Here is a 21,393-nt window from a genome sequence, read left to right as displayed (position 1 = left end):
ATAATAATAATAATAATAATAATAATAATAATAAATATAAATATATATAGAAAACTTCTCACTTGTATAACTAACTGACAATAAATGAACCAATTTTAGTTTTGGGATATATTGCCCCAAATTAGTAGCAAAATGTCTAAGTGTAATTATCAAAACCACAAGGTGCAAATGAACATTTATTAAAAGTGCAGGTCCTCTACGAGAAAATAAATGTAAAGAATCTCTCACTGGTCTCTCCACTCTCCAGAAAATACGAATTATGCCCAGTTAAATGCAGTGCTCATGAACCGGCGTTTTCAACTGGCACTGTCCCAAAGATAAATGCTGTGATTTGTTTTTTCCTCATTAATTCGTTAATACTCAAAAGGCCAAAAGTTGGGTGCTGTGTAGGACCCTTGCATTTTTTTTCTTTGTCGGTGATCCGCCGTGGAACGCATTTGACCATTCACTCTCCGAGGTAAAAGGAACAAAAAAGCAGCATTTCAGGCCCACATGGTAAAACCCTAGTTTTTTGTTGCTATATTTACTTATTTTACTATTTATTTGGTTTTCCCACAGCGAATATTTATGCAATCCATGCTTCTGCATTTGTTTTTAAGTGACATTCACAGCCACTAATCATCTTTGTTTTTCTCCAATGGCAAAGGCCGACATTCTTTTTTTTTTGAGATGATTACTGTGGATTTATGAGTGTCTCTGTTTCTTTTTCTTTCACTTTTTCTTTTTTTATCAAAAAGTTTAGCAGATTTGTAAGCAAAACTTAAAAGGGTAAGGTTGTAAATATGCTATTTAATAGTAGAGTGTTTATGTTTTATGGGTTATTTTAAAGGAAAATGAAAAAATTAAAAATAAAAGCTTAGGTAAGATTTGGAGCTTTTTCTCTTTACTGGATGCATTGTTCGTATAGAGGTGGCTGAAAATGGATGTTTGAAGGTTTCGTTCAGTTTTTGGGGTTTGTATGCCTTGAGTCAGTATCGCTAAACCTATCTTTTCTATAGCATTTTTAAAATGTATTTTCTGGTATGTTGAATTGGAATAATACGATACGCGCGACAAAAATAGATCCTTAGAATTAATCCTACTTTTGGTCCTAAATGTAGTCATTTCAGCTAACTAATTTGCTTAAAATTTTTGAAGTTAAAAAAAAAAAGTCATTTTTTTAACCCTTATTGTTCCAATTAGACGAGTATACTTAAATAGTTTAACTTATATTTACACCGATCGTGTAAAGAATTTTCAGACTACCAGGTTAACCAAAAGATATTGTATCCCTGATAAAAATGGGACTGTAACCTTGAAGATAACAAGTAAATATGGGACAAGCAAAGGTAAGCTGATAGTGAGAAAATTCTTTACATGGTTGGTGTGTACAAGTCAAGGAGTGTTTAAACACCTTAAAAGAAAGATAAAATGAAGCGAAGAGAGTAGTTGTGAATCTCTGCACAGATAGAAATTCTGGCATTGATTAGCAGTTTTCATGATAAATAGGTGTTAACTAGAATAAGTTTTAACTTCGAGAACCTTCATATCTGTTGGGGTTTTCCCTTTCTCAACCTAGAGTTTTCTGTTTGAGATTTGCGCTAGATGAGTCATTAATTGCTGAAGACCACCACGAGAGACTACTTTTTGACGCTATAAGTTTTGGTCAATTTTTATTACTATCTTTCTGGAAAAATCACAATTTTTATTATGTGTGTGTATATAATATAAAAACTTGTTCTAGTAATGGCGAAGAAATAAGTGTCAAAGTACAATATTTTGTGGTTTTTTGCTTTTTGGTGCAACATTTAAGATGTAAAAGACGAATACGGCATGTTAGAGTTCATAAACTCACTACAAGAATAGAGTTTCTTTTTTGTATAGTTGTGATCCGCCTTTGGTTTTTATATAGGGAGATATATAATCTTGTAACTCACAAGCACTGTCTTTGAGATTGGCTGTTGACATTTATAAATTCAGCTCTTACAAGTTCAAAAAGAAGGCCAAGAAAACTGACTATAATTTTGCGGGTCAGTTTCAAATTTGAAATCACTTAAACAAGAAGAAAATTCATACTTTTAATTCTCGGGCATAAAGGACAGATCAGCTCCGGTCAATTTATAATTCTATGCATTTTATCTTCTAATTATGTTCTTGAGCTTATTAATATTTAAACTCTTAGTTGTTCTACTTTGAGCAGTGTATTATTAAGAAGCTAACTCACATTTGATTCTCACTTCATTGTTGACACTAAAATTTTCAATTTATGCTTATATGCATATATGTGCAAATTAATGCTCTTGACTTTGGAAGGAGGGCATGCCCCTTTTATTCCAGTTGTTGATATCGTACTATAGTGTCAAATACCAACACTTAGGATGGAAAAATGCATTCCACCCAAGAATTGCTCGATAAATGGAGTCATATGTTGTGGTGCTTGCTGGGTCATTATTTTCACATGTCTTGACTTACCAAAATAAGTTACCTTATACAATATATTGTTCAGTTGGTCCCTTTAACCAATACCTGATATGTTGAAATTGTCAAAAGTCCCACGTCGGTGGATAATAATTTTGAATGGGAATTTCACCCTATAAAAGGAGGCCTAATGTTTAGGATTTAAGTACACCTCTCATTTGCCTTTTATCTTCTTAAGGCATTTGTATCTTCTCTCTTTAGTATTATTTCACTTGTAATTTTGGAGTGGAATAAAATATTGATTGTGTCCGAGGAAGTAGGCAAAATTGGCCGAACCTCGTAAATTCTGGTGTTCTTTTATTGTTGTCTTATTGTCTTGTTTATTATTTAGTGGTTGTCATAATTTTTGGTATAGTAGTTGTGACTCATTCACACTATATACATTTGGCTTCCGCAACAATTGGTATCAGAGCCAAGGTACTGTCTAAGTATGCTCTGTGGTTGCAGCATAGTCTGATCTTCCACATCAGAAAAGATCTATCTTGGTAACTGAGTCAAGGTTCTGTCTGAGTATGCTCTGTGGTTGCAGCTTAGTCTGATCTTCCACACCAGAAAGGAAATAATCTTGATTTGTGTCGTCAGCTACTAAATAATATTTGTGTCAAAATGGGAGACAGTAAACAAGAAGAATCTACATCAAGTGTCAATAATACGTCATCGTTGGCATCTTCGCTTATGACAAGAATTGTGTCAAATGCGAAATTTGCGGTAGAAATTTTTGACGGGTCAGGACATTTTGGGATGTGGCAAGGCGAGGTTCTAGATGTTCTTTTTCAACAAGGGCTAGATCTTGCCATTGAAGAAAAGAAGCCAGATGTTATTGGAGAAGAAGATTGGAAAATTATCAATCGTGTTGCTTGCGGTACCATTCGATCCTACCTTGCTAGAGAGCAGAAATATCCATACACAAAGGAAACTTCTGCAAATAAATTATGGAAAGCACTGGAGGATAAATTTTTGAAGAAAAACAGTCAAAATAAATTGTACATGAAGAAGAGACTGTTTCGCTTCACCTATGTTCCTGGTACCACAATGAATGAACATATCACCAGTTTTAATAAGTTGGTCACAGATTTGCAAAATATGGATGCAACTTTTGATGACGGTGACTTGGCCTTGATGTTGTTGGGGTCACTTCCTAATGAGTACGAGCACCTTGAAACTACTCTACTCCATGGAAATGACTAAATTTCTCTCAGAGAAGTTTGTTCGGCTTTGTACAGCTATGAACAAAGAAAGGGAGAAAAACCGAAGGGCGGAGAAGGAGAAGCACTAATTGTGAGGGGTCGTCCTCAAAATCAAACGAGGACTAAGAAGGGAAGATCCAAGTCGAGATTTAGACCCAGCAAAGATGAATGTGCCTTTTGTCGAGAAAAGGGGCACTGGAAGAAAGACTGTCCGAAGTTGAAGAATAAGGCGAGACATAACAATGGAAAAGCCATTATGGATTCAAATGTAGCTGATTGTGATGATTCAAACTTCTCATTAGTTACAACAGAGTTATCAACATCATCAGACATATGGTTGATAGACTCGGCTTGTAGCTATCATATGTGTCCCAACAAGGACTGGTTCGTGAATTTTCAAGAAGGAGAATATGGAGTCATCCACACAGCGGATAACAGCCCTCTTACCTCATATGGCATTGGTTCAATAAGATTAAAGAGCCATGATGGAATGATCAGAACATTAACAGATGTTCGATATGTACCGGGTTTGAAGAAGAATCTCATCTCTGTGGGAGCCCTAGAATCAAAAGGGTTCAAAATCATTGCAGAAAATGGAGTGATGAGAATATGCTCCGGTGCACTAGTGGTAATGAAGGCCAATCGGAAGAACAATAACATGTACCGCTATCGTGGTAGTACAGTTATTGGGACAGCGACAGTGACATCCAGTGATGACAAAGAGGCAGAAGCAACCAGGCTATGGCACATGCGCTTGGAACATACTGGAGGGAAATCCTTGAAAGCTCTATCTAATCAAAGATTGTTAAAAGGCGTAAAGACTTGCAACTTGGACTTTTGCAAGCATTGTGTCAAAGGGAAACAGACAAGGGTTAAATTTGGTACAGCGATCCATAATACTAAAGGCATTTTGGATTATGTACACTCTGATGTTTGGGGTTCTTCCAAAACACCTTCATTGGGTAGGTGGGAAGCACTATTTTGTAACCTTTGTTGATGATTTTTCCCGAAGAGTGGGTGTATACAATAAAGAGGAAAGATGAAGTGTTGGGAATTTTTCTCAAATGGAAGACGATGGTGGAGAATCAAACAGGCAGGAGGATCAAGTGTATTCGCACAGACAATGGAGGTGAATACAAAAATGATCATTTCAATAAGGTATGTGAAAATGATGGCATCGTCCGACACTTCACTGTCAGACATACACCACAACAGAATGGAGTGGCAGAACGTATGAACCGGACTTTACTGGAGAAGGTACGGTGTATGTTGTCCAATGCTGGCTTGGGCAAAGAATTTTGGGCTGAAGCAATTACATATGTATGCCACCTCATTAATCGTCTACCATCTGCTGCCATTGATGGCAAGACACCATTTGAAAAATGGTATGGAAAACCTGCTGTAGATTATGACTCTTTGCACGTGTTTGGCTCAATTGCATACTATCATGTGAAAGAGTCAAAATTGGATCCGAGAGCAAAGAAGGCTATATTTATGGGGATTACTTCTGGAGTCAAAGGATACCGCTTATGGTGTCCAGAGACAAGGAATATTATATTCAGCAGAGATGTTACCTTTGATGAATCTGCCATAACAGATAAGGTGACAGTTGAAGATGTCAAACAAACTGGTGGTGCATCAAAGCAGGTGGAGTTTGAGGGAAAATTTATTTTTCCTACGCAAGAAGCAGAGGAGGAAACAAATGAAGATTACCCTCAGGAAGAAGAGCCAGTAGAGAGGGAGATTCCAACTCAGGAACCTCGACAACAACTTGAATCAATAGCAACCAGCAGGCCAAAAAGGACAATAACGAAACCTGTTCGTCTTATAGAGACGGTTGCTTGTGCAACCTCAATTGTAGCTGATGGTGTTCCTACCACTTATAAAGACGCAATCCAAAGTTCAGAAGAAGATAAGTGGAGGATTGCCATGAATGAAGAAATGCAGTCCCTTCATCAGAATCATACATGGAAATTGGCCAATCTCCCGAAGGGAAAGAAAGCAATTGGGTGCAAATGGGTATTTGCAAAGAAAGAAGGATTTCCTAACCAAGAAGATGTTCGCTACAAAGCAAGATTGGTGGCCAAAGGATATGCTCAAAAGGAGGGAATTGATTACAATGAAGTATTTTCTCCAGTTGTAAAACATTCCTCCATTAGAATTATGTTGGCTTTGGTAGCACAGTTGGATTTGGAACTAGTTCAGATGGATGTAAAAACTGCGTTTTTACATGGAAACTTGGAGGAGGAAATCTACATGACTCAGCCAGAAGGATTCAAAGTTGCTGGAAAAGAAAATATGGTATGCAAACTTGAAAAATCGTTGTACGGATTGAAACAATCTTCTAGACAATGGTACAAGCGATTTGACAAGTTTATGTTGCGGCAAGGGTACAAGAGAAGCAAATACGATCATTGTGTGTATTTGCGCAAACTTAATGATGGTTCCTTTGTATATCTTCTCCTATATGTTGATGATATGTTGATAACTTCCAAGAATTCGGAAGAAATTGATAAGTTGAAGATTCAACTGAAGGAGGAGTTCGAGATGAAGGATCTGGGTGAGGCAAAGAAAATTCTTGGCATGGAGATAATAAGAGATAGACGTACAAAGAAACTCTGTTTATCTCAGAAAGAATATTTGAAGAGAGTACTAAAGCGTTTTGGCATAGATAAGAAGACTAAGCCAATTAGTACGCCACTTGCTCCCCATTTTAAGCTAAGTACTACTATGTCGCCAAAGGATGAAACTGAACAGGAGTATATGTCAAGGGTACCATACGCAAATGTTGTTGGTAGCTTGATGTATGCAATGGTTTGTACGAGACCTGACATTTCACAAGCCGTTGGAGTTATTAGCAGATATATGCATAATCCAGGAAAGGAGCATTGGCAAGCTGTGAAATGGATTCTACGGTATATTCATAGTACTGTAGATGTTGGGTTAGTTTTTGAGCAGGAAGGCAATCGGTCTGTAGTTGGATATTGTGACTCAGATTTTGCGGGTGATCTGGACAAACGAAGGTCAACTACTGGTTATGTGTTTACTTTTGCAAAGGCACCAGTTAGTTGGAAGTCTACTTTGCAGTCAACAGTTGCTTTGTCTACAACAGAGGCAGAGTACATGGCTATTACAGAGGCTGTGAAGGAGGCAATTTGGCTTCAGGGGTTGCTAAAGGAGCTTGGTATTGAACAAAAAAATATTATAATTTTTTGTGATAGTCAAAGTGCTATTCAATTAGCGAAGAACCAAGTTTATCATGCAAGGACGAAGCACATTGATGTTCGGTATCATTTCGTACGAGAAATCATAGAAGAAGGTGGAGTCACGGTGAAGAAAATTCATACTACGGAGAACCCTGCTGATATGCTGACAAAAGTAGTGACTGCGGTCAAGTTTCAACATTGTTTGGATTTGATCAACATTGTTGAACACTAAAGATTGAAGATGAAGACACAACCAAAATTTGTTATTGAGAGAAAATTGAAGATGTGGAATTTTGCCAAGGTGGAGATTTGTTGAAATTATCAAAAGTCCCACATCGGTGGATGACAATTTTGAATGGGAATTTCACCCTATAAAAGGAGGCCTAATGTTTAGGATTTAAGTACACCTCTCATTTGCCTTTTTTCTTATCTTCTTAAGGCATTTGTATCTTCTCTCTTTAGTATTATTTCACTTGTAAAATTGGAGTGGAATAAAATATTGATTGTGTCCGAGGAAGTAGGCAAAATTGGTCGAACCTCGTAAATTCTGGTGTTCTTTTATTGTTGTCTTATTGTCTTGTTTATTATTTAGTGGTTGTCATAATTTTTGGTATAGTAGTTGTGACTCATTCACACTATATACATTTGGCTTCCGCAACATGATAGACATTGTTGTTTGAGGGCCATACCGTGTGGTACAAATATTTGGTACGTTTGACCAGCTCACTAGATGATTTTCCTATGGTAAACAGTCTTTGATGGATAGTATCTTTATATTCCAAATATTAATATAGTCCATCAGATGTAAGGGGTGACATGTTGCACTTGCCGAGAATAGACAATATTAACTTTCTCAAATTTACTACTCTCAAGTAAGTTTGTCTGGTATGTTTTCCTTTTATAAGAAGCTTGAATTCAGTGCTATAGTAACATCTTCTATATCAGTAAGGCAACCAGATTGACACAAAACCTTAACAATTTAACTCACAACATTGCCCTTTTCTCTTCATCAACAGCTTGGTAATAAAATTCTGGATTTGATCGTCAAACAATGTATCAACTTTTGTGATCTATGACATATATTGCTGTCCCACAACTATTAGCAGCTTCAATTTTATCTCCATTAGTCACTAGCAATCAATATGCTTATGTGAGTTGGGTCCTTCTGTATGTACAATAAATGCTAAATTATAGTTACTTTACATTGAATTGCCATCTCTAGCATTCAATTATCAAACAATGCCATTTCTTGCTAATTGTGCTCATCACCTTGTTCTACCGCTATAATATAGCCTTTGTTTTGTCATAGTGACTCGTAGCATGGTACTATTTTCATTATCATCACGTTTCAACCGAATTTGGTCACCTAGTTTCTGTAATCCAAATTTTATTTGCTTGGTTGCTGTTGCCAGGATCAATTATTTCCCGGAGAATTCCTTATGTAAATTATACATTTCTAGGATGGCCCTCCATAAGATACACTGTTTTATATCAAAAATTGTCTTATATCACGCTTTTTTCTTTCTCTATTTATTTTTGGGGACAATTGCACTTGTGAATAGGTGCAAAGGGAAGTGAGAAGAAGAGAGTCTTTAGCAAGAGTTAAATGCTTCACCACGTAGCTGCAAATTGGACTTGCAAATAAGCTAGCTTATCTTAAAGGTTGTTCATTGTCTTATATCATCTATTGACCCTATAGATGAGCTTCTCTTGATTCTCCATATATATTACAGGCATTTACCAAACCTCATTAGTTTTTTGGAAATCTTCCAACTTCATTGGCTTAATGTGAAGCTAAATTGTCTTAAAGACGTTTTTGATCTTTTTCAAGCTTTTGTTCTTCCGATATGTTACTCCTTGATGATAACTGTCCTCTGGCTTTCTAGTTAACCACTTCAGAATTATGTGAGAGAGCAAGACTGCCAAGCACCTCTGACTTAACATCTTTATAACTGGAAAAGAGTGAATGGATAGTCTTCTTTAAGATGTTGACAGTTTAAAAGTTCTGAGTTTCGTGCACTTTCAGCATACTCTTTAATACCAAATTGACCTCTCGGGCTCAAGTACATTTGTCTGAGTCAACCACCCCCTTCTATTCTAGAGTAAAGGAATGTTTGGAGCAGTAAAGGTCAATGGAAATGCGGTCCTGCTGCATAGGTTGATGATTTGAGTTGTTGCAAGAAACCTGGTTTGGAGAGCGGAAATACTACAAAGCAGCAACCGATGCATGCAACTGTGGCTACTCCTGCATCTATTATATGAGTGCAATTCAATTGTTCCAAGTCCTAATTTAGCTTGAGTGCAATTCAATAGTCCCATATCCTGATCTATTTTTACTCAATGCTTGCCTCATGTTCAGATATTCTGTTGCTTTTTCGCTACTAAGAATGTTTGCTTATACCTTGTTCTACTAGTAATACCTCTGTGCATGTATTAGCAGATGTGGAATAATATTTAGCTAGTGTTTAGGATGTTTTACTCGAAGAGTCAACCTGGTTAAAATAGTTTAACATCAATGAGTACTGCACTACAGTTAGGTTTTTCTTTTTCTTTCTTTTTGCTGCAAAGATAAACATTACTATATGATAGAGTACATTGTTAGATGGACAAATAGATTGGAGAGCTTTATTTTGTGCATTTAGGAATTTCTTCTCTAACTACAACAGGCCTTCTTCATTGTTCTGAAAAATCTCCTTTCCGGTCCAAAAGAAGATGTAAGGGAGGATGTTGATAGCGCAACATAGATTGTGTCCAATGGTATAACTACAAAAGAGAAGCAAATCGAATTGCTTATGTCATTTATTTACAATGGCAGAAAGAAAACTGGTAGTGTGCTTTTACAGTTATTTACTCTGTTCAAGTGCTTCTGCAAGGAGTACCGGAGGTGTTTCTGTTTGGATAGAATGTAACCAAGAGTATTCGGTGTTTCTGTTTGAATAGAATGTAACCAAGAATATTCTGGGAAAGTAATATGGACTTAATTGGAATACACTGGTGAATATGCATATGGTGCAAAAGGAGGATTCACAGTGGAAGATAAGTATGTGAGCTCAAAGACGACGAAAACTTGATTTTGCTGATTATGATTTAGCTTTGTGTAAATAATGCTATTTTGCTTCCTCGTTCTTCATTCTATTCATATGGTAATCTTATTCCGTGCAACAAAAGAAGCTGAAGGGAGCAATTTTTGTAGAAACTTGATATTAAAAAAAAGGAGCATTTTGATAGCACCAAGTTGCTTGTTCATTGCGAAAACTAGAAGGCAATAAGATCTTCAATTAAGCTGGATTCAATCAGCTTCTGAATTTTTTGTGTTTTCTGTATGAACTTGCAGGAAACAATTTGTGGAAATTGCGGTGATGTTGGTGTTCAAGAAGCAATTATTACCTGCTGTCAGTGTAAAAATGTTCATGTCCATCAGTAAGCTCTCTCTCTATCTATCTATCTATCTATCTATCTCTCTCTCTCTCTCTCTCTCTCTCTCTCTCTCTCTCGTTTGCTAACATGAAAGGGTGGACACTCGGGCAGAAAGCTGTATGCCATGACTCTCTTAATTCTTACTTGCTTGTAATCACCTTCCATTTCTTTTTTAAGTTCTTGAGCCGAGGGTCTTTCGGAAACAACCTCTCTACCTTCATAGGTAGGGGTAAGGTCTGCGTACACACTACCCTCCCCATACCCCACTTGTGGGATTCCACTGGGTTGTTGTTGTTGCTTGTAATCACCTTGTGCCATAACTATATGTTATTTGTAAACCTCAAACATTTTCCTAAGAAACCATAGATTTACGAACAAACTTCCCGATCCCAAACCCCTTCTCTTTTGGGTGATTTGCCATTTTTAAGTGAGAAGTTGATTTCCACACAAGGGTCTGCTCCTCTTAGAAGGAATTTGCTAGTTAGATTGCCAGCTTTTCTTCCCCTTTTTTGGAATTTTAAGTGGGGATTAAGAGTATAATGGAACAAAAAGCCTAAATGAAATTGATATAACCTCTTAGAGAGAATAAAGACCCCTTCTAGTTGTTTGGTCTTTCTGGATTCTTCCACTGCCGGATCCTAAAGGGTATTGGATTTTGGGTTCCTCTTAAGGGACACTTAGATTCTTTCATTAGCATGATGTGACATTCAATTCTCATAAATAATTGAAAGTTTAGATGTATATGGTTTTTGGCTTTTTGGTGCAATGTTCAAGATGTAAAGGATGAAATAGCATGTAGACTACATCCGTTCTCTACAGGAATAAGATTCTTGTGCAGAAGGAATCCTCTCTTTTTGTTTTTGTACTAGGGGGATACCAGATTATGTAATCTACAAGCACTGTGTCTATGCTTGCTTTTTTTGTCATCTATAAAATCCGTACTTGTTTGAACAGAAATTCTATTAAATAATGTCTGTCTTCTCTGCGCACATGGTCCGTTTCCCGCTTTTGAAAGTTTGCTTTTCTCATACTTTCAGGTATTGTGTGCTGGCCTATTCTGAAGATGCACCAAAGGATTGGTGTTGTGAAGAATGTGATATTGGCAAGAAAAAAGCGTCTTCATCACCTGGACCCGAAAATAAGTTATCTGAGGGATCCAAGTTACATGCCACTGCAAAGATTGGTCACAGCACTGTGCGACCCAAGAAACCAAAAAAGTTTCCCAGTGGGCATTGTATTAACTGGGAAAAGGAGGTACAGACTGGGAAAACGAGATATCTGTCTGTTGAAGAAGCACTTGGCCTATCATCAGGCGTCACGAAATATGGATCTCTGCTGAAAATTACTGGCTCCTTGGGACCTGTATCAGCCAAATCCATGGCAACTGTGGGTGGGAGGAATTTTAACAAGCCTAGAGCTCAAATTCCAAATTCTTTTCCTGAGAAGAGTACAGTGCAGCGTTCTTTAGGTGCAGCAGGATGTTTGAAACCTCAGAATCCTCAAAATGCCAAAATCACTGAAATGACCAAGAAACCAGGTCAATCATCTAAAGGTTTAAGTGTTCAGAGACTGCTCTTGTACTCTTAACTTGTTCTGATTCATTCTCTTCATATATCTTTTACTCATCAGAAATTTCACCTTCTATCATATACTCAATTAAAATTTAAATGAATGACGTTGATATATCTAGAGTTGAATATTCTCTTTGGAAATGATTTTCCTTACACCATCCAACAGACTCTAGGTATATCAGTAAAGCTTTGTTAGCAAAATTTATTTACTTTTGTACTTCCATCCAACTGATGTAGCCTACTTTTAAGGTTGTGATGGTTCTACCATTCTGGAGTTTAGGAGCCCGGATGCTGTGAATGCGAGTCCAATGATGATTCCACCTAAGACACACCCTTGTGATCCAGCTGGAGTTCCTTCCTGGAAGTAAGTACCCTTCATCATGCACATTAATTACCAACATTAATTAACATAGTCCCTGGGTAAATTCAGCTCATCTCTATTTTTGCATGCTAGCTTTTTTTATGGCTGGTTGTCGGCTGATTGATTGGCCTTTTCTCTGTAAGTTCCCCATTGACGAGTAAGGAAACATATACTTTTTAGTTCATAATGGAATGTTAGTCCCCCAGGGGATGGCCTAGTTGTTGATGCATAGTGTAACAACTTGGAGATCCCAGGTTTGAATCCTAGCTACAACACTTGGTTCCCCCATCTGTTCTAGCCATGGTGGGCAGCATTCCCCTGGGAATCTGTGCCTGTGGGATGGTAGGTTGCCGGTGAATTAGTTAAGGTGCGATCAAACTGGTCGGGACGCCAACAGTATCCAACCCCCACCCACCCACAAACAAAAACAATAGTAATACGGCACTGATAAAATATATGCCCAACTATGGGAAAGACTTTCTGCTCCTACATAGTTGGGAGTTGTGACATTCCTTGACGTCATTGTATCATGGCCATCTTATGTTTTCATATATGGAAAACAATTATTTGTAGGTTAAATGGGAGCCACGTATTGTTTATTTTCGGAAAAAAAATCACTTCTGCAAGTTAATTTTCTAAACTCTCTCTCTCTGTTTTTTCGTCTGAGCTATTGTTTGAATGGATCTTTTTGTGTCCTTGGAAGTCAAATATGTCTTTTGTCATGCGTAAAAAACAGAAAAGTTTCCCTTTCATTATTCTGCAGACTACATATATATTGAAGATTCGATGTTTCTTTTACTTGAGGAATTTGCACCATTCAATAGGAATCCATGCTCTATTCCCTATAATTATATGTCTTTCTTTTCCTCTTTGCATTTTAGGGGAAGTTTTGTCATCTTTGGTGATCTTAAACCTGAGATGCCCAAAGATCCGATCCAGGCTTATCCTCCTTCAAGAGTTAGACGTAAGGTGTATGAGTTCTCGAGGCTGTTGCCTGATACTCTTCAATTTGAACTAGTTCCACGTGGGCATATCTGGTCAAGTTTATTCCACAATCGTTATCCGGGTAAAGAAGACATAGGACTGTATTTCTTTGCAAGTGAGAGAGAAAGGTCAGTTTCTGCCTTAATATCTCTACCGGCAAAGGGTAAGGGTCGCAAAGCAGAAGTGGCGCCCCTTGCCCAGGAAGGTTTTTACTAGAAATTTATTTGTATTTCCCATTAATTGTAGGTCTGAGAAATATATTGCTCTGGTGGAGTTCATGCATGTCAAAGATTTGGTGATGAGAGCGTTTGGACATGATGTTGAGCTGCTTGTACTTGCATCCACAACCCTGTGCAATGATTCTCGACGTACAGTCGTACACTGATAATAGCTATATTCTTTTCTCATTACCTTATTCCCTTTCAATATTTCGTTTAGGTAATACATAAGAAGATCAATTTACCTCTCTAAGATTATGCCTTTTTAAGTGGGGGATCTTGTTTGGTTTCATCAAGTATATATGCTTTAATTCATCCAGAGGCCTAGCTGTAGAACTCAGTAGAAGTACTGAATGTACATTCTCATGACAGAGACCAGATCAGTTATCTAATCTTTTATTGCACACTGGGGCTGAAAAATGTGCAACTTGGATTATGTTTTCTGCAGTTGGTGGGCGGCCTTGATGTAAGTTTATCTCGACGCAGGCATGTAAAAGTCAAAGACAATGTGTGCTGTGTATATAACCCTACACGTGTAAGAAAAGCTATACATATATCCCACGCTTGCCTTCTATATATATCCCACACTTGCCTTCTTTTCGTATTTTCTCCATTAGGAAAAGGAAAAGATATATATAAGCCTACTAATTTGCTTTCTTATGTATGCGAGAGAATGGACACCTAGCAGTTCCTCTTATAGGGCTTGAATTATGCTATTAGGACTATTTGTAGCAGAATGTAACTCCCTTGAGGCATACTTTAGTTATTGTGGTTCACTAAAATTTTGGAAGACTGACTTACCCTTCAAAAGACAATACTTCTAAGAAGATTATCTGATAATTCTGGAGCTGCATTTCACCGTGTGGTTGTTCTTGCAGGATTCAACAGCGAGCACTTTCTGTGGGGATTATTTCACCACGCAAGACAAGATAAAGTTGGATGGGCTGAAGGGGGCAGCAACGAAGTGAGTGATATGGGGATAGACATGATAGGTGGGGAAGTTATCTGTACATCCAATGAGGTTGACATGGAGATAGACATGATAGCTGGAGAAAATGTAGGTAGGGTGGATATTTGTGTCTCGAAGATTACATCAGGAAATGGCTTTGATAGCTCTTTACAAGAAGCCAATGAGGATGACATGGAGATAGACATGGTCGCTGGAGAAAATATAGGTAGGATGGACATTTGTGTCCCGAAGATTACTTCCAAAAATGGATGTGATAGCTCTTTTAAAGAAACTGTTAGTGCTGCTATCTGCAATCGGTCTGAATCAGTTACTCTTGTTTCAAGAACCTCAAAGGGTGGTAAGGAACTTCCTCGTGTAGATATTAAAAGGGAACCAGTTGATGACTTTCCTCCAGGTTTTGTTCCACTTTTAACTCCTACAAAATGAGCTGCTTCACCTGGAAGTAAAATCATGGTTGCTGCCACCTTCTTGTGAATATCAATTTAGTTTGTATCAAGTGCATTAGGTAATGGACTTGCTACCACGAAAGTTACAAATAGTGAAAAGCTTAGTTAAGATGTTTGTGGCTGACGTTTAAGTGTAAAATTGTTGTAAATATTTCTACTGTCACTAACTCTTATCTGACAAATCAGTACTTCTCGACTCACTTTCGTTAATGAGATCAGCATAGGATATTTACATTGTCCAGATTTCGTTTCTATGGCAATGAGACCAACTGAAAGCTTGGAATAAAAGAGAAAATGGTGTACGAAGGCGTTTAAGGGTTTAACTTTAACATCATCATTCTTTTAGATCTAGTTTGTGAATTTGGTTGGCTACAATGGAGCAACTATTTTTCAAAGCAACTGCTTTAATGATAGAGATCGGTTGAATTCATTCTGTGATCTCTTGTACTAATGACATATCAAAGGGTTCGATTACCACAATTGAAATATGGAAATTTTACCTCCTATAGCAAAGTAATACACCCTATTTATTATAAATCAAAATTATTTTAAAATATTATTTTCTATAGCTATCTTTTTATATTTTATAGCAAAATACTAAGTATTTATGGTATATACTACCATTGAGGCATGAAATACGCTATTTAGGCATGACATACCTATTTTTAAGGTGATTGTTGTTACTGCATTCATGAATACATGGCGCGAACACATGTGAATACATGCGCGTATAGCTAGACTGCCCTGATTTTAGGCACTTTTTACTGTTGTATCATGAATACAGCAGCGCGAATACATGTGAATGCATGCGCGTACAGCTGGACTGCCTGATTTTAGGTGCTTTTTGTTGTTGTATTCACGAATACATGGCGTGAATACATGCGTGTACAGTTGGATTGCCATGATTTTAGGCGTTTTTTACTGTTGTATTCATGAATACAGTAGCGCTAATACATGTGAATACATACGTGTACAGCTGGACTACCTTGATTTTAGGCGCTTTTTGCTGTTGTATTCATGAATACATGGCGCGAATACATGTGAATACATGCGTGTACATGTGGACTACCCTGATTTTTAGGCGCTTTTTGCTGCTGTATTCATGAATACAGCAACGCAAATACACTACCGTAATAACTTAATAGTAGCTATAAGAAGTAATTATGTATATGATAGCTATAGGAAGTTAATAGGCACTAAACAATATTGGTTTCTGAAAATTGCTTTTGCAAGATGGGTACACTATTATAAAGAGATGGATTTAGAATTTGTATTTGACGAGTTTAACTTTAGTGATCTCTTACAAATAAACCCACTACACTTTTAAAAAAGGTATTATCACTTTTAGTCCGCGTCAGAAACTAGCCAAAAAAGTGTATAAAACTTGTATAATTTTTGTATATAACATACGGAATGTATATAAATACAAAGAATATATAAATTTTATACATTTTTTCGGCTATTATTTTTATAGTGGCTATACAGTGTAATTTTTTCCTTTTAAATTTATAGGTCCAAATTGAAATTTTAGTAAATTCCACATATATATTTATACTTTGTGCCGAAAACAAGACCGTGTGGAGTAAGATTTTGAACCGCCAATTTTACTTGTAAAAGTGCACCCGATAATTATTGTACCATAGGAGTCTTTGGTATGGGTGTATGCACATATATTTAAGTATTTTTTTTAAAAAAAATATAACATTGTTATACATAGTTTAAAGATAGAAGCATGAGTCCACGTGAACCCATATCCCTTGACCTAGATATGATGCTTTTGCTTTTATTTCAAATAATAGATAGGTGTTACTTGTTTATTTTATTTTTCCTTCTTACGTGGCACCATATATATTTCAGTAATATTACAAAGTAATAATTGAGGAACATTATATTACAGTTCAAATTTGTAATCGTCAAATAAATTTAAAATGCTTGAGACTTGTGTACATTAGTTACGATGGTATTAAAAAAATTTATGTTCAAAAATAAAAGGGTATACAAACAAGAAAAGGAGTATAATCTGTAATAAAAATTACAGGATATAACAAGATATGGTATTACCAATTTCCCAAATTTCCCCTCCCCGTACAACTCTTCAAGATTCTCTAAATTTTCCTGTTTACTTGGTAACCAAGTCACCTTTAGAGACCAATTTACTCTTTTTTACACTTACTAGTTTTAGTGCACGTGTTGCACGCGTCAATAAACTAAAAGTTATATATAAAAGGAACAAATTATATAAAATAGCATTAGACGTTATAATAAATACAATATTTATTTAAATGACAAAATAATATTATTACATTGAACGAGTTGGTGCATTCAAAATACTTCTAAACTTGCAATAATGAATAATTTAGTATAGTATAGTATATTGTATTTATAAATAAAGCTGGTTTATTTTATGAGATAACTAAAGGCTATGTTTGATGCATCCACCTAATATATTTTTATAGGCGATGTTTTTAGTCTACGTTTCTTTATGTTGCTTCGGCTGCTCTGTCATAACTAAAAAAATTTATTATTGATATGATATTTCTTTTGAAAGTACAATATACAATTGTCCATATCAATATGTTGCAACAAATTTAGCCCAACATTAAAAGTGCAACTTTATGACGTTGGTATAAAAGATTTTAAGAGTACAATTTCAAACTATCATATATTTATACCCAAATTATTATCGAAAAGTAAAGATAGAACAAAGATACCCAATATGTTAAATATAATAAGTTTCTCCTTTGTTTTTTTCACTTATATGAATTTTTTTCTTTACCTTTTCCAATTCAAACATTTTATTTACACAGATTTATCAAAAGGACTTAAGTGCCATTGGGCTTTTGCTATATAAAACAAAAAAAAAATCTAAATAATCTTACTCTTTAAGGTAGGATCCAAAGTAATCATAGACATTTAGAAACAACAAAAAACAGAAGAGAATCCTCTTTAACTGATGAAAGGCATAAGGATATAAAATAACCTATTAATATAATTTGCAAAACAAATAAATGCAATTGCAGATAATTTAATCCACCACCCAATCATTTACTTTTTTCGAAGAGTATCAACTTATATAGCTGACAACAAAAAGATTTGTATTAAATCAACTAAATAAAAAGAACCAAATATCAATCACTTTATTCTTAGTTCTCTCAAAATGTTATTGCAAAAATCAAGGTGAATAGCATGATACACAAATCAATGCTAACTCAGATTCTTTGTTCTGCTTCTTCTATATACACAATGTTGCTGAAAGAAAAAAAATTGGCTTAAAAAAAGAGAGCCTGAAAACATACAAAGCTGGAGATTGAATGAATCAGCTGCGACTTCGATCTACGACAAAGTTTATGAAGACTTTGGAAATGTAACTCCTTTTATAGAAGCATTTTCAAATACATAAAAAGTATAAACCAAAAAGAATTTGAATAGGACACCATTTGTAGGAGACTACTGATTGTTAAGAAGACTCCAATATGATTTGTACATGCTTACGATATTAACGAGAATTTATTTTTCAAAAAATAAAATAAATTATTAGTGTTTATATATAATTACAATTTTATTCAAACTTAAAACATACTTACGAAGGGTAAAAAAATCGAACGCCATTTCGCTTCGTGCTTTTAATATAACCTAGATAAATATGAAACCTTCTAGCCACATATATAAGATACTAGGTGAGGGTAGGCCCGTGCTAGCACGGGCCCAATATTTGTAAACTACTCCCATTTTACATAAAATTCTAATTTTATTTTTTAAATTCAAAATGTGGCAAGCATGTGTTACAAAAAATAAATCAAACTCCCATTTACAAAATCATCATAATGAAATTAATGATATTCTAGTACAATATGAAAAGCTTTTAAAGCTACTTAGTAAATGTGGTGAGGGAAGGGATTTTCTATATGAACTAATTATCCTTATCAATTTATCGAATTAACAAAAGCAAATTTTAAGCACAATTACCGAAATGCACTTAGGCAATGGACTAAGAAATGCAATTGGCAAAATTAATGGAAACATGGTGTAGATGCAAAGATAAATCTTCACAAATCAAACCAATAATTTCAACACAAAGTGACATCATGTGCTAGTTGATTAAGTGTAGTCTCCTTCAGTTAATTTACAAACTATATGCCTATTAGCAGCCCTAAGTCTTTACATGATATCATTTCTACTAAACTTTAACTGAAATATTTTTATAGCTGTGGACACATATATATGCTTAGAAAATTTAGCCAACAGATTTAGAATAATGAAGAAGATAAGCATTACAACAGGTTATCCATAGTGTACATTTACACCAAATTTTCTTTTAGTTTTATGGTAAAACTAAGAAGAGATTTTTATTTTACACGTAAATATTTTGAAAATAATTTTTTTATGATTCTTTTTTAAAATAATTAACCTAGTATGTAATAGTACCTAGTTTAACCTAATTAAATCTGATATCTCTTAAAGATTGAAGAGATATATATGTTAACATTCTCTTCATTTGTCTAGTTTATTATTTATCTGATCCTATATTTTTCTTTGAGCTCCAATTATGATTGACAAAAAGAAAAATGTGGTAATCGTAGTAGTGGCAAACTTGTTTAGTTTTTCACATAAAGTACGCGATTCACAAAAAATTTAATTGAATTTGAATAGAAGAATTTACGTACGTTAAGGTGGGCTCACTTGTAGTTGAAAAGGGAGTTCCCATATTTTTCAAGTTATGCACGTGTGCTCATATTTAGTACAAAAATGTGGCTGAAATGGCTGAAAAGACAATAATAACCATGTAAAAGCAAGCAAGCATTTTCGCGTGAAAGAGTATTTTAAGGAATAAACGAATCATGATTTTTTAGTTAATTCACTAAAATGTCTAACAAAAGTAAATTATGAACCTATGAGTTCTAAAGTACAACGAGTTTAGCGATAATAATATTAAATATTGAATTTATTAAATTTAAATTTTGAATCCAATAAATTTAAATTTTAGATCCATATATGAGTAGCTATGTATTATAAAACTTAATAACATGTTATTCTCATAGCATTTTCTAAGTAATATTTTGACTCAAATACTATCTCCAAAAGTCTAAAGCATCATTTGCTTTTTTGGATTCTTTAAAGTTGTTTCTTATTGGTTTAAAAAACATTAGGATAATGTGTGGCGTTTGGCACAGTGCAAATGAATTTGCAGTAAAAGCAGGCCCATTTATTCTCATTGGTTCACGTAATTGAGCCATGTGAAACGTTTCAGGCCCATTTATAAGTTATGAACCTTACGCGTGTCAGGATCACGTAGGATATGGAGCAAAGGTAAATTGGTCAACTTGTTCAAAAATTTCTAAGGGAGCTACGGTAATCATTTTTTTCAGCCAATAGCATTGCTCCATTTCATCAGAGTTACAGAAATACCCTTATGACCCACATTGTATCCGGATTAGGGCCGCTTATCGGGCGGTTATTTACTCTTAACGGTTCGATTTATCGATTATCGACTTTTAAATGCATTAATCCACTAGCCATCCGATAAGATATCGGGCGGATTAGTATTAATTTAGCTATTATCGGATAGTTATCGAGCGATTTATCGACCTATTTGAATATGTATTATAGAAGCCTATTTTGGTCCTTCGTGTTACTAGTAAATACCAGCAAACAACCAGTTTACTTGCGTATTTCGTCATTCTTTAGTTGTCTCTCAAGGCACCTATTTCTAGTGATTGGATTTTCTACATTACTTTATTTTGGATTGTGCATTTTGTAGGTTGCCTTCAAAACCAAAGTATTCCGTCCAAACATCAATAGTAATGGTAGTATTTGTCTTGACATCCTAAAAGAACAATGGAGCCCCGCCCTTACTGTATCCAAGGTAAAGTATTGCATATGGATAAGTGGAAGGAATATTTAATATACATATGGATAAAAATATATAAATATAAAAATTCTTAACAGGTTAACGGTTTATCCGATAAGAAAATTGAATAATCCGCCCCCAAACCGATAAGCCGTTAATAATAAAAATCTCAATCTGTTCACCACCCGTTTATCCGATAACCCGATACCAGTAAGCTACTTTTGCGGTTTAATTTTCGATTTCGGTTCGATTTTGAACACCCCTAATCCGGATGCATCTCAAATTTTCCACGAGGCAGCTCTCATTCGATCTCATTAGTAGTAGGAAAATAAAAATGACTAAATTCTCTCTTTGAACTCTTTGCCTATTTTTTCCTTTCTTTTTATGTTATTTCATAATATTTCAAATGGACCCCACACATTTTTTTTCTTTTTCTTTTCCTTTTTTACCGTGTTCTTATTATTTACTTAGGAATCTTACATAAATGTCCCAAATAAGTCATAACTTACCAACCTCTAGCCATTAATCATAGACTTACCAAAACTAGCCAAGTACATATAAAAATTGAAAACTCATATAAACAAGGTTCTTTCTCTCCGAGAATCACATACAAAAATCTCCTTCCATATTTTTAAGTATGATCAACAATATTAGATGCAAGAGAAAATTTCATCGATGGGGTAGCAAATACGGTGATGAAATACAAATATATATATATATATATATAT

The 21,393-nt window shown here is 35.3% G+C and overlaps 1 protein-coding gene and 1 long non-coding RNA gene across 6 annotated transcripts; one reads left to right on the top strand and one right to left on the bottom strand.

Moving 5' to 3' along the window:
• Positions 1–249: 249 nt before the first annotated feature.
• Positions 250–15,025, top strand: LOC104091403 (PHD finger-containing protein 6). 5 transcript variants are annotated; one of them, XM_070197564.1, is made up of 7 exons: positions 250–495; positions 10,185–10,270; positions 11,305–11,819; positions 12,088–12,202; positions 13,081–13,311; positions 13,430–13,551; positions 14,280–15,025. In XM_070197564.1, exons 1-7 carry the CDS (start codon positions 493–495, stop codon positions 14,795–14,797), a joined length of 1,590 nt encoding a protein of 529 aa, XP_070053665.1. In that variant the 5' UTR covers positions 250–492; the 3' UTR covers positions 14,798–15,025. The 5 variants fall into 5 exon arrangements, 4 of the variants coding, with proteins under 4 accessions (XP_070053665.1, XP_070053664.1, XP_009595025.1 ...); XM_070197563.1 differs by lacking the exon at positions 250–495 and adding an exon at positions 1,009–1,328; XM_009596730.4 differs by lacking the exon at positions 250–495 and adding an exon at positions 7,730–8,000 and having other exon boundaries at positions 11,305–11,804.
• Positions 14,148–15,204, bottom strand: LOC138907196 (uncharacterized). The gene is made up of 2 exons (XR_011414975.1): positions 14,986–15,204; positions 14,148–14,807 (listed from the first exon to the last, which is right to left on the bottom strand). It is a non-coding gene; the product is annotated as an uncharacterized lncRNA (long non-coding RNA).
• Positions 15,205–21,393: the final 6,189 nt, after the last annotated feature.

Source organism: Nicotiana tomentosiformis, chromosome 3 (assembly GCF_000390325.3).
Source record: "Nicotiana tomentosiformis chromosome 3, ASM39032v3, whole genome shotgun sequence".
NCBI lineage: Eukaryota > Viridiplantae > Streptophyta > Magnoliopsida > Solanales > Solanaceae > Nicotiana > Nicotiana tomentosiformis.
The sequence above is the reverse complement of the archived record's forward strand: the minus strand, read 5'-3'. Positions and strand labels throughout refer to the sequence as shown.

Excerpts from the sequence above, each read along its gene's own strand:
- LOC104091403 (XM_009596729.4), top strand. The coding sequence starts at position 7,923 with ATGACATATATTGCTGTCCCACAACTATTAGCAGCTTCAATTTTATCT. Across the intron at positions 10,271-11,304 it reads AAAAATGTTCATGTCCATCA|GTATTGTGTGCTGGCCTATT; the intron begins GTAAGCTCTCTC and ends TCATACTTTCAG. Across the intron at positions 13,552-14,279 it reads CCTGTGCAATGATTCTCGAC|GATTCAACAGCGAGCACTTT; the intron begins GTACAGTCGTAC and ends TTGTTCTTGCAG.